This window comes from Rhagoletis zephyria, unplaced genomic scaffold, assembly GCF_001687245.7.
Source record: "Rhagoletis zephyria isolate East Lansing unplaced genomic scaffold, Rhagoletis_zephyria_1.1 Rzeph_scaffold_08159, whole genome shotgun sequence".
Taxonomy (NCBI): Eukaryota; Metazoa; Arthropoda; class Insecta; order Diptera; family Tephritidae; genus Rhagoletis; species Rhagoletis zephyria.
In genome coordinates this window covers 11,983-25,122 of record NW_016165239.1, presented here as the reverse complement: position 1 = coordinate 25,122, position 13,140 = coordinate 11,983, and the positions used below count along the sequence as shown (strand labels likewise).

Genomic DNA, 13,140 nt, shown 5'->3' with positions numbered 1-13,140 from the left:
CCCAGTGGGAATTAGGAGCACGTAATAATACCTTATTAGCAACTTACTCTTCACCTGGCAGTCATTACCATTTCCCTGCCGAACGTCCCTTACTTTTACAAAGGCATGGCCGCCTTATGTAAGTAGGAATTTAGAATGTACATTTGGTATCAGACATACTTCTGAGCCGCTTTACAAAGTAAGTTACGTGTAATGCAGAGCAGTCGCTCGGAGTAGTTCGGTGCTTGGAAATAACTTCGGCTGCACGTTATTTTGCAACTGACAACGTAATGTGTCTTCGGATGTGTTCATTTTGCCCTTTACTAGTAGATGACATTGGCCATGATGACAATTTTGGTACTAAGAACTGAAAGAAAACATGGCTTACCTCGCAAGGTGCTTACCTATTTTCCCAGTGGGTAAGAATACAAATGGAATTTTTTGGCTTTGTGAAAGTTCACGCTCGCATTGAACCGTATATCAAGCTTAAACAAATTTGGATTTCAGCAGGAAGAAATAAAACAAGTTCCTTAGGCCCCGTTCACAAATCAGGCGTTTAACGCGCGTTTTGAAAACTTACATCAACAACTGCACCAGTTTCTTACGTTTAACGCGCGTTAGCATATAAACACCTTGAACAAAATGTAAAGAAATGTGGTCACGCGCGTTAAACGCCTGGCTTTTGGAAGCGATTTATTTCCCTTGCCACCTTTATCAAAATGGACGTTTTTACAAAAAGACATTTTTCAATCTAAGCTAGCGGTATATTAAATTGGGCAATAGCTTTTCTATATGGTTGACTCCGTTTCTGTTATCGCAAAATGCGTGGATCTAATGGATTTTTTTTTCACTACCTGGTTGTGATTACAGTTTTAACTAGAGTTATAGTTCTCGGTTGTTTGGCATTAAATGCCGTATCAACCAAGCTGGAATAACTTTTGTAATGAAAGACATATCGCACAGAAATAATGAGAGTGGCGTATCTGTGCTTTTTTTAAAAGGTTATTTTTTTAATGGCCAACTGTAGGCCACGTATCCTGTATGAACAGAAAGATTGACATACTAAACGTCAGTTGCTTACCATTCGTACAAAGTATTGGATGACTACAAAATGTTAACAATTCATACTATTCCAGAACGCTTCCGATACGTTAAGAAAACACTACTACAGCAATGGGCGCGTCAGTAATAAAGTTGATGCATTGATTGGTGGTTTTGATTTCCAAGTGACAGAAGCGCTGTATTGCATTTTGTTTTTACAGTAGTTAAATCGGGTCACTACTGCGTATAAGTACGTTTAGGAAATAAGCCAAATATGGTGTATAGCCAGCCGATATTTTTTTTTTTGCTGAGAGTTATATGTATAGAGTGTTAAACTGCGGTACATATTGTGTATGGCATTCTTCTTCCATTATCTGTTTCATAAATTTTTTTGATAATGAGTGTAAACAGGACTGAAATCTTCGTTATTTGACAATTTTTCTAAAAGTTATCTGGGTATATATACCTACTATTGAACCTGAACAGCTCGCTATTTGCATCATTGCAAACGGCGGCTCATGTCTTCTCAGTTAAAGAAAACCGGAGATGGTTCAGTGAATCTATTTCCGCCAATATAACGTTTACCAATTTCCACGGGTATGTGTTATAAAACCTTTATAGCGTACCGACCAACTTTAATATGGGATATGTATTGCTACAAATGTTCATTTAATATTTAGTTGATTTCTAAACTTATTCCTTAAAATATCTAAGAGTTAGTTTTCTTTATAAACGGATATATGCAAGGTTTTTCGGTGGAGAAGCAATAAATTCCCTTATTGTGTATAATTTTTTTATATATGATTCATTTGTCTCAATACAATTGTTTATGAAACTTCTCTAAAAGTAATTTTAAGGCGTAAAGGTGTAAAGAGACAGCGATTGGTGTATATTTCAACCTAAGCAACTAATGATCTGGTTTTTAAATCTTAATGAATGGTTTAATTTGTTGCTGTAGAAAGAATAGCAGCAACTAGCATAAGATATGTGCCCGCGAGTCCAGTGTGTTGTTGATTAGTTGGGTATGATTAATGATCAGAAGATTCAAACTGTGTTATATTAATATCACCGCAATATGATGGATCGTCAACGTCGTCTACAGAAATGGGGAAAATAATGGTTGAGTCTTAAACTGAAATGTCAGATTTACGTTATCCGACGGGCGGCTTGAGAATGGTACTTGCTTGTGTATGCGACATTAGACATTTAAAAACTTTCAGTTACCTACACACTGCAAATCACAGCACGCATATTTAAATGAGTCTTGATATCCTATTTTAGAAATGGAGGCGGCAGCAAGGACGGCTACAATAAAGGTAAAATAAAAGCAAGCCATATTGCAACAAATAAATGAGTAAAGTATAAATCAATTCATTTACTACTTACAATTCTTAACTGCGTTTACGTAAAATAAAATACTGTATGACTAGCATTTCCATAGAGCATTGAATCGAATGTATCAATTAAAACGGGTTTGTATAGAAATTTTACATTTTCGATTTTCAATGCTGTCAACTTTGCAGTTAAGGAAGTCAAAAGGATGCGGAAATTTTTATATTGTTTTTTTTTTTGTAGTCAATTCCAATAATTAAAATTCTTTACAACGTGTGTGTCAGATTTGCGAATATGGTATATTGTGAAAAATTTTATTATAAGGCATTAAATTTGATGAAATAATGTTTATTTTGGGTTGAATATCATGGTATTAATTTTTAAGTGTTTGTAATAAGGTTTCAAACTTGAACAGTTTTTAAAATGGGAAAAATGGTAAAACTGCTTTCCATTTGAAAGTTATTATTCAAAACAAAATATATATTTTTTAATCTCACATCTTACGAAAAACTCCCAGTATCACAAATGCTTTTTCTTGAACTGAAAGCCACTTATTACCCAATTTCTATTCACACATGAAGAGTATGAACAAATCACAAGATGTATGAAAAGGGTGAATTGTTTAAAATTAGTGTTTCGAAGCGTGATGTACATATATTCACAAAAAAGAACCTGAAATACGCCTTACTAAATTTTACGAACAACAATACTATATTTTTAACCGACTTCAAAAAAAGGAGAAGGTTTTCAAGTCGTCGGATTTTTTTTTATGCATAACTTATGGCCACGTCAGCCGATTTCGATAATTCGTTTTCAGTCAGAAAGTTTTTCAGTTCAGAAAGATAGTCTGACAGGTTCTGCAACTCACTTCCGAGTGAATTTTAATCTAACTCGCTTTGAATTCAAATTGGCAAGGGTTGAAATTCACTAGGAAATGAATTACAGAATCTGCCTGAGTGTCTCACAGGTGGTCCCATACAATTTGGTTTAGATCCGATCATTGGACCATGAATAAATTAACGGTACTCCTAAATTTTTATATGAGAATTGAGTCGGTTGTGTTTTTTGCTTAAAATTTACTTGGTACATATATCTGAGCTTTTATATAAGAGGGTACCCGAAATTAAATGTGAATCACACTCTGCTCTTCGTTTATGTTTCAATTGTGTTTCTTGAAGGTCAAACACTCTCATATTTTCCAATCATCGTATAGTACGTTAAAATAATGGTTAAAAGTAGCTTACAAAAATCTAGTCTTAAATTCCACATTTCATAGTTGAACAAAAAAAAAACGTATGAAGTCAGAACATTGCTAACATCTATGCATAATTTTAGGCGGGTTTGGTGCCGGCGGCAGCGGCGGTGGTGGTGGTGGCGAAATGGTTACGCAAGAAGATACAATTTTTGTCTCTGGTATGGATCCCTCAACCGATGAATTGGCCATCGAAACCCATTTCGGTGCGATCGGCATTATAAAGGTAGGTTTCCAAATTGTCTGTTTCATCATTATATAATGCTATTTATAAACAAAATCGTTTTATTTTTTAAAATTGATTTAAATTGCAGAAAGATAAGAGGACAATGAAGCCTAAAATTTGGTTGTACAAGCACAAAGACACCGGGCTCTCTAAAGGCGAAGCTACTGTAACCTATGATGATACAAATGCCGCCCAGTCGGCAATCGCTTGGTTTGATGGGCGCGATTTCAATGGCTGCTCGATTAAAGTTTCTTTGGCACAGCGCCAAAATAATTGGAAAGGAGGTCGCGGTGGTGGTAGCGGCGGCGGTGGTGGTTTTGGTGGTCGTGGTGGACCCGGTGGTGGTCGTGGTGGAGGCGGCGGCGGCCGATTTGATCGCGGTGGTGGCGGCGGCGGTGGACCGGGTGGGGATTACGATTCGGGACGAGGCGGTGGCGGCGGCGATCGTGGAGGTCGTGGCAGAATGGGTGGTGGCGGCGGTGGAGCCGGTGGCGGTGGTGGCGGTAATGTACCACAACGCGAAGGTGATTGGAAGTGCAGCAGTTGCAATAATACGAACTTTGCTTGGCGTAACGAATGCAATAGGTAGGTTTATAGCGGTGCTTGACGTCGAAATAAATCTAAAGTAATATACATTTTATTTTGTAGATGCAAGGAGCCGAAAGGCGATGCAGGAAATGAAAGCGGTGGCGGCGGGGGCGGTTACAGCAGTGGAGGTGGCGGTTATGGTGGCGGTGGTGGAGGTGGCTTCGGCAGCGATCGCGGCAGTGGTGGTGGCGGTTATGGCAGTGATCGTGGTGGTGGCGGCGGTGGCTATGGAAATAGAGACCGCGGAAGTGGTGGTGGCGCCGGTGGTGGTGGGGGCTTCAACCGTTTTGGTGGTGGTGGACGCGGTGGTGGTGGCGGCGGAGGAGGCCGTGGAATGGGCGGCGGTCGTCGCGATGGCGGTGGTGGTGGTGGCCCTGCTAGAGGAGACGGTGGCAATCGGCCTAGACCCTATTAACTGTCGTTTGGTTCGTTTACCGGTTTTACGTTATATGTGTATTTAACTTTAGAAAACATTTTTTTAAGTAAAGCGAATATGTTGTAAAATGATCATAATTACATATTACAGCTACACTCAAATATCAACAGTTTGTAAAGAAAGTATGGAACATGTATTAAAAAGTATAATGACGAATGTATATTACGATATACCAATTACTTTCCAAATAAACAATCGTCGGAATGTTTTAATTTCAATGACAAAATAATATATGTATATATATTTTTTGATTCTTAGGGTGTTGAGCATCGCTCTTTACATTGCTTTGTCGAACGGATAGTCTACGTACGGTTCAATGTCTTATTCGCGCAGGCGTCATTTCACGTGCATGCGCAACCACGGTCAAATGCCTAATTGGAACTTAGTTGCGTAAATAAGACATTTACATCAATTATAGTTAAGAAATAAGAGAGACTGATGCTTTGGCTTGATGCATTTCTGGGGGTGCTACTCTGTAATGCGATGCGAAGGGCAAATACGTCGTATGGTTTATGCTGTGGCGATTGCCTATCACATCGCATTACAGAGTGGCCCCGCCGAACGCACGCCATATTTTGCCACTGTCCGACAGATTGCCTGATAAGTTCTAAGCAGGGTCTCTGTCGGCTTCCCAGGTAATGCCGGCTAGCGACTTGAGGACTTTGTTCCTGGATCGCAGTTTGTTGCTGGTGGCTGAGGAATGCGAGGATAAGGAGAACAGGTTGTCAACCGCACACACAGGACGTGGGTTGCTTGGTTGTCGGTTTTTTACGTCTAGATCAAGCCTGAGCTCCTTGGTCTATGTGGTGGAAAGTGTGACGGCAGATTTTGCGGCGGAGATGTTGAAGAAATTTGATAGATCGGTGAGATAGTCGGTTATCGTGAACGTACTTTTTGTCCCATTCAGCTGATACTGCCTGACGTATCACGTAATTTTCTTTCGTATCGTTTTCGATCCGTGAACGGATGTTACGATTCGAGCCCAGGGTTCGTGATACCGTCAGTCGTATAAGCTGAATGGGATAAAAAGTACGTTCACGTATGTCATAATCCTAAAAATGTGTTTTTACGTGACGAGTAGTACGATATCGTATGCGACGATTCGAGCCCAGGTTTAAATCTATGCGACTTGAACTCGTGGTTACAAAATTCGACCGATGATTGGCGCCCACAAAGATAACAGGTTATCCTCCGTTTCATCCTTGGTGGAAGCGACGAGTCCGAAACGTCTGTGCTGAGGGTCACGTGGTTCACGGTGCCGAGTGCCTTCGACAGGTCAACTTGGACTAGGACCGTCCTATTCTATCAAAGGTTCGGCGTTGGTTCAAACCCTCGCTGATCTGTGTGGTGATGGCGCTCAATGCTGCGGCTAACTTGTGATGCTTCGTCAGACTGGGGGGAGTAGTGCTTCCATGGTTTTGCAAGTGAGGATGGGAGGGATATGAATCTCAGCCTCCTTGGATTAAGAATGGGAATGATCCAGCACATTTTCCACATCTCGGGGATGATCAGGGTGGACAGCGACAAGTTGAAAGCATCGGCGATGTACTCGACTCCCGCAATTCCTGCCTTTTTCCGTATGCATGGAGATTCCGTCTGGGCCTAACGCCTTAGATGCTTTGACGTTGTTGACAGTTGCCGCGTCTCTTCTGTGGTAAAGACGATGGTGTGTCTTGGGGGCGAAGTTTGTCTCTCTCTGGGTGTGCAATGAATTGTCGGCTGAAGAACGCGCGCGCGTCCGTTGATCCGATGTAGTGGTGCCAAATGTAAAGACCACATTGTCCTTACGCTTAGTCGGATGGGAGAGAGACTTGACTGGTCCGCAGTTTGTTTGCTCCGTTAGAGAGATTGCAGGTCTTAAGACGCTCATTCCACATTTTCCCGTTATATTCATTAACCAGGTTTCTAATGCCACTATTCAGATCTCTGATGATACGGAGATCCCCTGGATTAGCCCGGCGGATTCGATCACGCCCGTCCGCGAGTACCGCCGCTTCTGCGGAGACGCCTATGAGCACTTTGTTAATCCTGCCGCCTCATACGGGCGGCTGCTACGTCGATGATCCTGCGGATATATCGCTCAGCTACGCGCGCACAAGATGGTAGTGGAAGAGCATTGAATTCAGCCGATATTGAACCACGTTATGCAATATAAGGGTTACGCTGCCTCATGAGCCACGGGGACAATCTCTTCGGAGAACGTTGAACTCGTCTTGACTGTGACTGTTCGAGCCGGAGTGGAGTTTTGTCTACTGGGTCGCCGCGACTACGATTTCATCTCTTGAAACCAACTATCTCAGCGATCTTACTTTGTAGGCCGTTGTAATTAAACTGCTTTCACTTGATTCATTGCGGTCTCTGGTGATGGCTACGCGCGTGGTGAATGAGTACTGGCACGCTGCCTGTGATGCTTGTTGTGCCTATGGTGCTTGACGCGCTGGTCTCAGGCCGGATGGTCTTACTCCTGGTGTTACCATCGGTGGTTGTCGAAGATTGTTGAGCTATTGTTGGCACTGGGTGTTGCGGCTGCAGTGAATGCAGTATTCCATTCAAAATGGTATGTAAAGCCTAAGCAGCGTTTCAGGTCGCACCAATTGTTACATGCGTTGCACCTAACCGTGGAACAACCTGCCCTTTGTGGATGTCCTGGGTTGCGTACTGGGAGTTGACCCACTGGTTGATGGTTGGGCGATGGTGCTTGGTGGGAGTATGTGCTCCGCCAAGTCAATCCGGCAAACGTACAACCGACCATCTTGGAATTCGGCAGGGTAAGAGTATGATGTGTATTTTGGAACGAATTATAGTAATCTTTTGCCAAATTTGGTTTGAAGTCAAACTAGTTTTAGCGTCATGCCATCTTCGTTATAAATGTTCGTTCTTTAATGGAGATAGTTCAAAATAATTTATTTGCGTGTTCAGAAACTTAAATTTTGAGATCTCCTTGGCGTCGCCCTAGCAATGCCCTTAAACTAACCAAAAATCGATTTTTTTCATGAGATGACCTGATATCAGAGTGCGATATATGGTATATAAGTTATTTTTTTGAGTAGCCGCTTTCCATCCCCCATTTGTATGCTCGATTTAGGTCGGACCAGATGGAGAGGAGTCTTAGTTGGGTTGGGTTGAGCGGGAAAAGTGGTTGGTGTTATAGGGTAACCTTCACATGCAGAGTTTATATGCAGTGCCGGGACCACTGGTTGTCGTGAGTAGTTCTGGACTTCGTTCTACAGTTCGTAGAGATGCCTCCGGACGAGCCTACTACTTACTGAGCATGATGTTGTGTTCCCTTACGGGCAGCACCTGAGCCTCGCTGCGTAGCTGATGTTCTGACGACATTACCTGTGCGGAGTGCTTAGTTGTGACAGGTCGCCCACTGTCGCCGGCTAATTTCCTTGTTAATATGTTGCCAACAACGTTCCTTTGTCTTTGGCGCAGGTGCTGCCGGCGATCTATTTGAAGACTTTGTTTCCGTTTTGTTCTATTTTGGTAGTTGCGGTAGTGTCTTTCGTCCATGTGTTGAAAATTATTTCTGAAGGGGTAAGGCTCCTTGTTTCCATTTCCATTCGTCGTGGAAAATGTCGAATGGTCTATCTTCTGAGCCAAGTGTAGTCCCTACGATTATACGAATTGACAAAATACTTTAGCCATGCACGTACTCGACGCGGGTCCCACTGCTGGTATAAGAGTAATGCTGCGATGGAAAGACTAAGTGGAGAAGGACTAGGATTTCCAATCGACGCCAGTTGGCTGAGAAGAGAAACGATTGGGTGCTTTATTGGACTTGGCCAAACCCGCTGGGCCGTCCGATTTCAGACGACTGATATGTACGTCCAAAACGACGCGTACACTTGGCCCGGTTATTAGTCGACTGCATTTATGTATGTACATATTAGGAGCGTTCCTTATCTCCCAGAAATAGTCAGAAAAAGTCCGAAGTAGTCAGATTTAGTCCAAAAAGCGTTCCTTAACTCGGAAATGACAGCAAAAATGAGAGAGCAACAGTCAGTGAGAGCGACTCTCATCAGTCCGAAGTAGTCAGATTTAGTCAGAAGAATTTTTTCTGGCAAAATCCTGAAAAGTGTCAAACTCAACTGAATTTAAATTAACGGAAATTAAAGAATACGCTAAAAGTGAGAATAATCTAAAAAGTAAAAGAAGTGAATTGAAATTGGAAGGAGGCAAAAAATAATTGATATAGCAAGTGTTTATTGTGCTTGTGCTTGTGTGAATGTGTTTTGTACATACATTTCTGTTCTTATTTGACGTTAGTTTTGTTGTTGCCATTCTTTGGACTAAAAATTTGGTTTTTTGCGTTCCTTTATTTTTGAGGCAAACGGGAAAAGTAAACACAAATCAGATTACTTTACTTTTATGACCTCTTCCTATTGGTAAATTTAATAGACATTGCTTTTAATGTTGAAATCTGATCGAAGAAGCATTTCTAAAGAAGTTTTTTTTACAGACATTTTATTCGAGAATGGGCTGGATTACGAATTTACAACGATGGTAGAATACATTAAATAACCAAGCTCCGTTTCGCTGGAGAATGGCCAAGCTATCGAGCCCTAGACCACCCTCTTATCCCATTCATTATCTCGAAGGTGAGGCAAGAGATTTGTTTTCCAATAATTTAAGAATTTTTTACCGAGCCCAATGTTTAAATGACCTCTACCTCTTCTTTTCTGTCGTGAAAAAATTTCATAGCTGTACCGATTACCAATATCTCATTTAAACAAAATATGTATTAAATTTTACTATGGAAGTATATAAAAATTATTAACTTTAGAGCGGTTTTTCTAGAGTTTTTGCTTTTTTGAGTTATGACAGCATTGATGGAAATGAGCGTTATCTTCATTTACACGGCATTCATATTGCATATCGAAGATAATTTTCGAACATTCGCTACAATGTTTGTTGGGTAATTTTTAAAAATTGTTCAATGTAATTGAAAACAAAATTTGTATGTAGTTTTTAAAAAGTTTACTTTGCAAGTTTTTAATACGTCGATTCTTTTTGATATTTACTCAGTACTTGTCAAAAAGCATCGAGTTCTCGATACTACTCAGTACTCATGAAAAGTATCGACACTCTGTACTCGGTACTCGGTACTCGTATAGTTCTATCACTAGGTTTTCATTTAATAAATTTCGAACGCAGTGACATGTACCGCCGATACCGGTTGCAGTGTGCGCGTAGTTTCAGGCGATTGCAGCGTCAAACAGGAAGATGAATGTTTACATATTTATTTACATACATACATATTTATGTAAAAATGTGGTTTGAATTAAGGTTAGTGCCTTATTGGCGCCAAAAGCCCATTCAACCGGATGTTAATAGTTGAAGGGCCCAAACAAAACAGCATCAAATATTTGCTTAAATTATACATATGTATATTAAATAGCGCCAGCGATGCACCAAAAAACGAAAAGCAATATCCCAAATCAAAACAAATGGATGTTAACTTATATTCCTTTTATGAACAGGTATTTTACGAGTTTTAAAAGCGTGACTATGGCTTAAATTAACTATTCGCTTTGATAAGAGAAACAAACAAGTAATTTTTAAGCAAAAAAACAAAACCGACTTCAACCCTCATATCAAAATCTAAGGTTATCGTTAATTTCTTCACGATCCAATTATCGGATATAAACAAAATTAGTATGGGACCACCCTTGAGGTACCACCCTTCCGATGAAAAAAGAATTATCGAAATCGGTTAACATGGTACACAGTTATGCGGTAACATACATAAAAAAATATATATATTCCGGCCAACTGATAATCTCCCCCTTTTTTGAAGTCGATTAAAAATTAAGAAACTAAATATGTTTTATAGTAACAATGTGCGTTACATATATGTATTTTGACTACTGTTTTCGAGCGAACCGGTATGAAGTGGCATATGTATGTAGGTACACCCATCCACTCATACATACGTACATACATACATATATGTGGTATATATGGGTATAAACAAAATTATGTAAATTTATTGTAGATACATAAAATTATTATGTTAATATGGCTTTGTAAATGGGCATGTAATCAAGTACCCATCTGCATACATACATATGTATGTATGTACACAAATGACCTTCGATTATTTTTCAGCCAGTTAAGCTATGCATTTTCATAACATCTAAACTTTTTTCTCTACATTTCCACCTTTACAATCAGCGTATCAACACAAATTAATTAGCTATTAACGAAATTTTGTCAGCGGATAAAATTTACGAGCGTTTTTTTTTATAATTATGAAATACATAAAATCGCACTTTTATAATGTAACGAAATTTAAATTTTGTGGGAAAGCGCTATCAAAGTTTTATCAATTCATACAGTTGGTATACAAAAAGACAGATGGAAAAAACACTTATCTTCGCCATATTTGGGAAGTTTGGTTATCTGTTAGAATGAACACATGTATCTTACTCATTAAGCTTATTAATTGCATAACGAAATCTCCAAAAACGTAAATTTCGAGTTACATCTCTATATTATTAAACGTGCGATATATACCTAAAGAATTTCGCAAATGTTAAGCTTTTAAACGATATTGGCAATCAATTATGTTCTCATTACTAGAGTGATATCTAATATTTTTCGGCAATTTTTCTCTACGAAATAAGAAAGAAGGCGTTATTAGCAAATTTTAGCATTTTCTCAGTCTTCGTTTTAAGAAGTTTAAATTATTCGTAACATGACTTTTGTGAAAAATTCTATACTTGTATATAGTCTAAGAGCCAGTGAATAGCAGACTGTATGTAATTTATCAAAGCCCAAATTTTCTTCAGTCGCGCCTTGGTACCTCCTCTACTTGGAAGGGAGACTACATAACTAAGCCCGGCTGCGGTCCATACAGAGTCACGCAGGTCGTAAATGAAGAAAATTTAGACCAACTTCGAAAGTATTTTAATAAGTCTACAATTTAAGTATTTTAATATCCAGGCTGCATTTCTTTATTCATTCTGAACGTTTGGAATAAACTTTTTTGTTTACTTATTCTTTAGAACGTTCCTGATGATATGTTAACGTATATTTCAAACGCATTGTGTTTATTCCGGCTGTGAAATGGGATTATCTGGAATGTATAAAGAAACACAGCTTCAATATTACTATTATTCCAAAATAATAATGGCAGGCAATTATGGCGGTTTTGAGCACATGGCATACACTTTTGAAAATGTCAAAAAAATAAAAATAAATAATAATTCAAAAGCATTTCAACAAATCTGAAATTTTTATATTTTACTTATTGTAGTATTAGAAGTCTGTATTTATCAGGGCAGACATTCTGTCCGGTAATAACATCCCGACAGACAGCGACACCTAACCAATAGCCCGAGCAAACGTACACATATAATGTACACCAGACCGATACGATAGAAAAATCTTTGCAAATTTTTAAGCTTACTTTTTTTACCGTTATAAAAATGTTCGTTCTTGTCGAATCCCAAAAAACACCCATAATCTGGGTGAGTCCAAATCAAGTTTTCTTCATAATTGTTTTATTTATTACTCGGTTCAAAAGTGTGATATATGGTTGGAAATATAGTTTTGACTACTGTATATCTTTCTCAGATCATTTTGACCTAGATGTCTTCTTAACCTACTAAGTTCAAATAACTCAATTTCTATCCCATTAAATACGACTTCACTCTTCATAAAATATTCATGTTAATAGGTAACTCATACGCCATGACATCACATCCGATAAACTTATGAGGCAGCTCAAGGGTTTTCCAGCACAAATTTGGCTTAGATCCAAGATCCAGTGACTTTATTTGTTGCCCATCGCAGCCGAGTATTTCTAAGCGGACGCGTTTGTTCCCAGGTGCAGGATTGGATCATACCAAATATGAAGAGAAAATCTCACACATGGATAGACGAAATTTCAAATAGTCTTCTGATAAAACCTAAACCAGAATTCCTTGTTGACATAAAGAAACTGGAAGTACAATTTAATAGCTAAATTATTAAAGTTAAGCTCTGATGTAAATATACATAGTAGAATCAAACTTTTTTTTATGTCTAATATACTTTAGTATTAAGTATTTGATTAAAAAAACTAATGCTCAAAAACATTCGGATAGTAAAAGCAAGAAAATTGTCGAAAGGTTTTTATAAATGAATGTGTAATTTTGTGTAAGTATTCATTTCCACATTTACATTGAAACGAAAATGCAATAACTAAAATGAAGCTGATTCTAATGAGGTTTTAAATATTTTCATATTCACAAAAACTTTCATTTCAAAGATATTGAGTTTTATCAAATATGGTAAATG

The 13,140-nt window shown here is 38.9% G+C and overlaps 1 protein-coding gene across 1 annotated transcript; it reads left to right on the top strand.

Moving 5' to 3' along the window:
* The first annotated feature begins 436 nt into the window (after window positions 1-436).
* Window positions 437-5,087, top strand: LOC108374812 (RNA-binding protein cabeza-like). The gene is made up of 4 exons (XM_017630838.1): window positions 437-2,336; window positions 3,688-3,830; window positions 3,919-4,415; window positions 4,479-5,087. Exons 2-4 carry the CDS (start codon window positions 3,732-3,734, stop codon window positions 4,831-4,833), a joined length of 951 nt encoding a protein of 316 aa, XP_017486327.1. The 5' UTR covers window positions 437-2,336; window positions 3,688-3,731; the 3' UTR covers window positions 4,834-5,087.
* The last annotated feature ends 8,053 nt before the right edge of the window (window positions 5,088-13,140 follow it).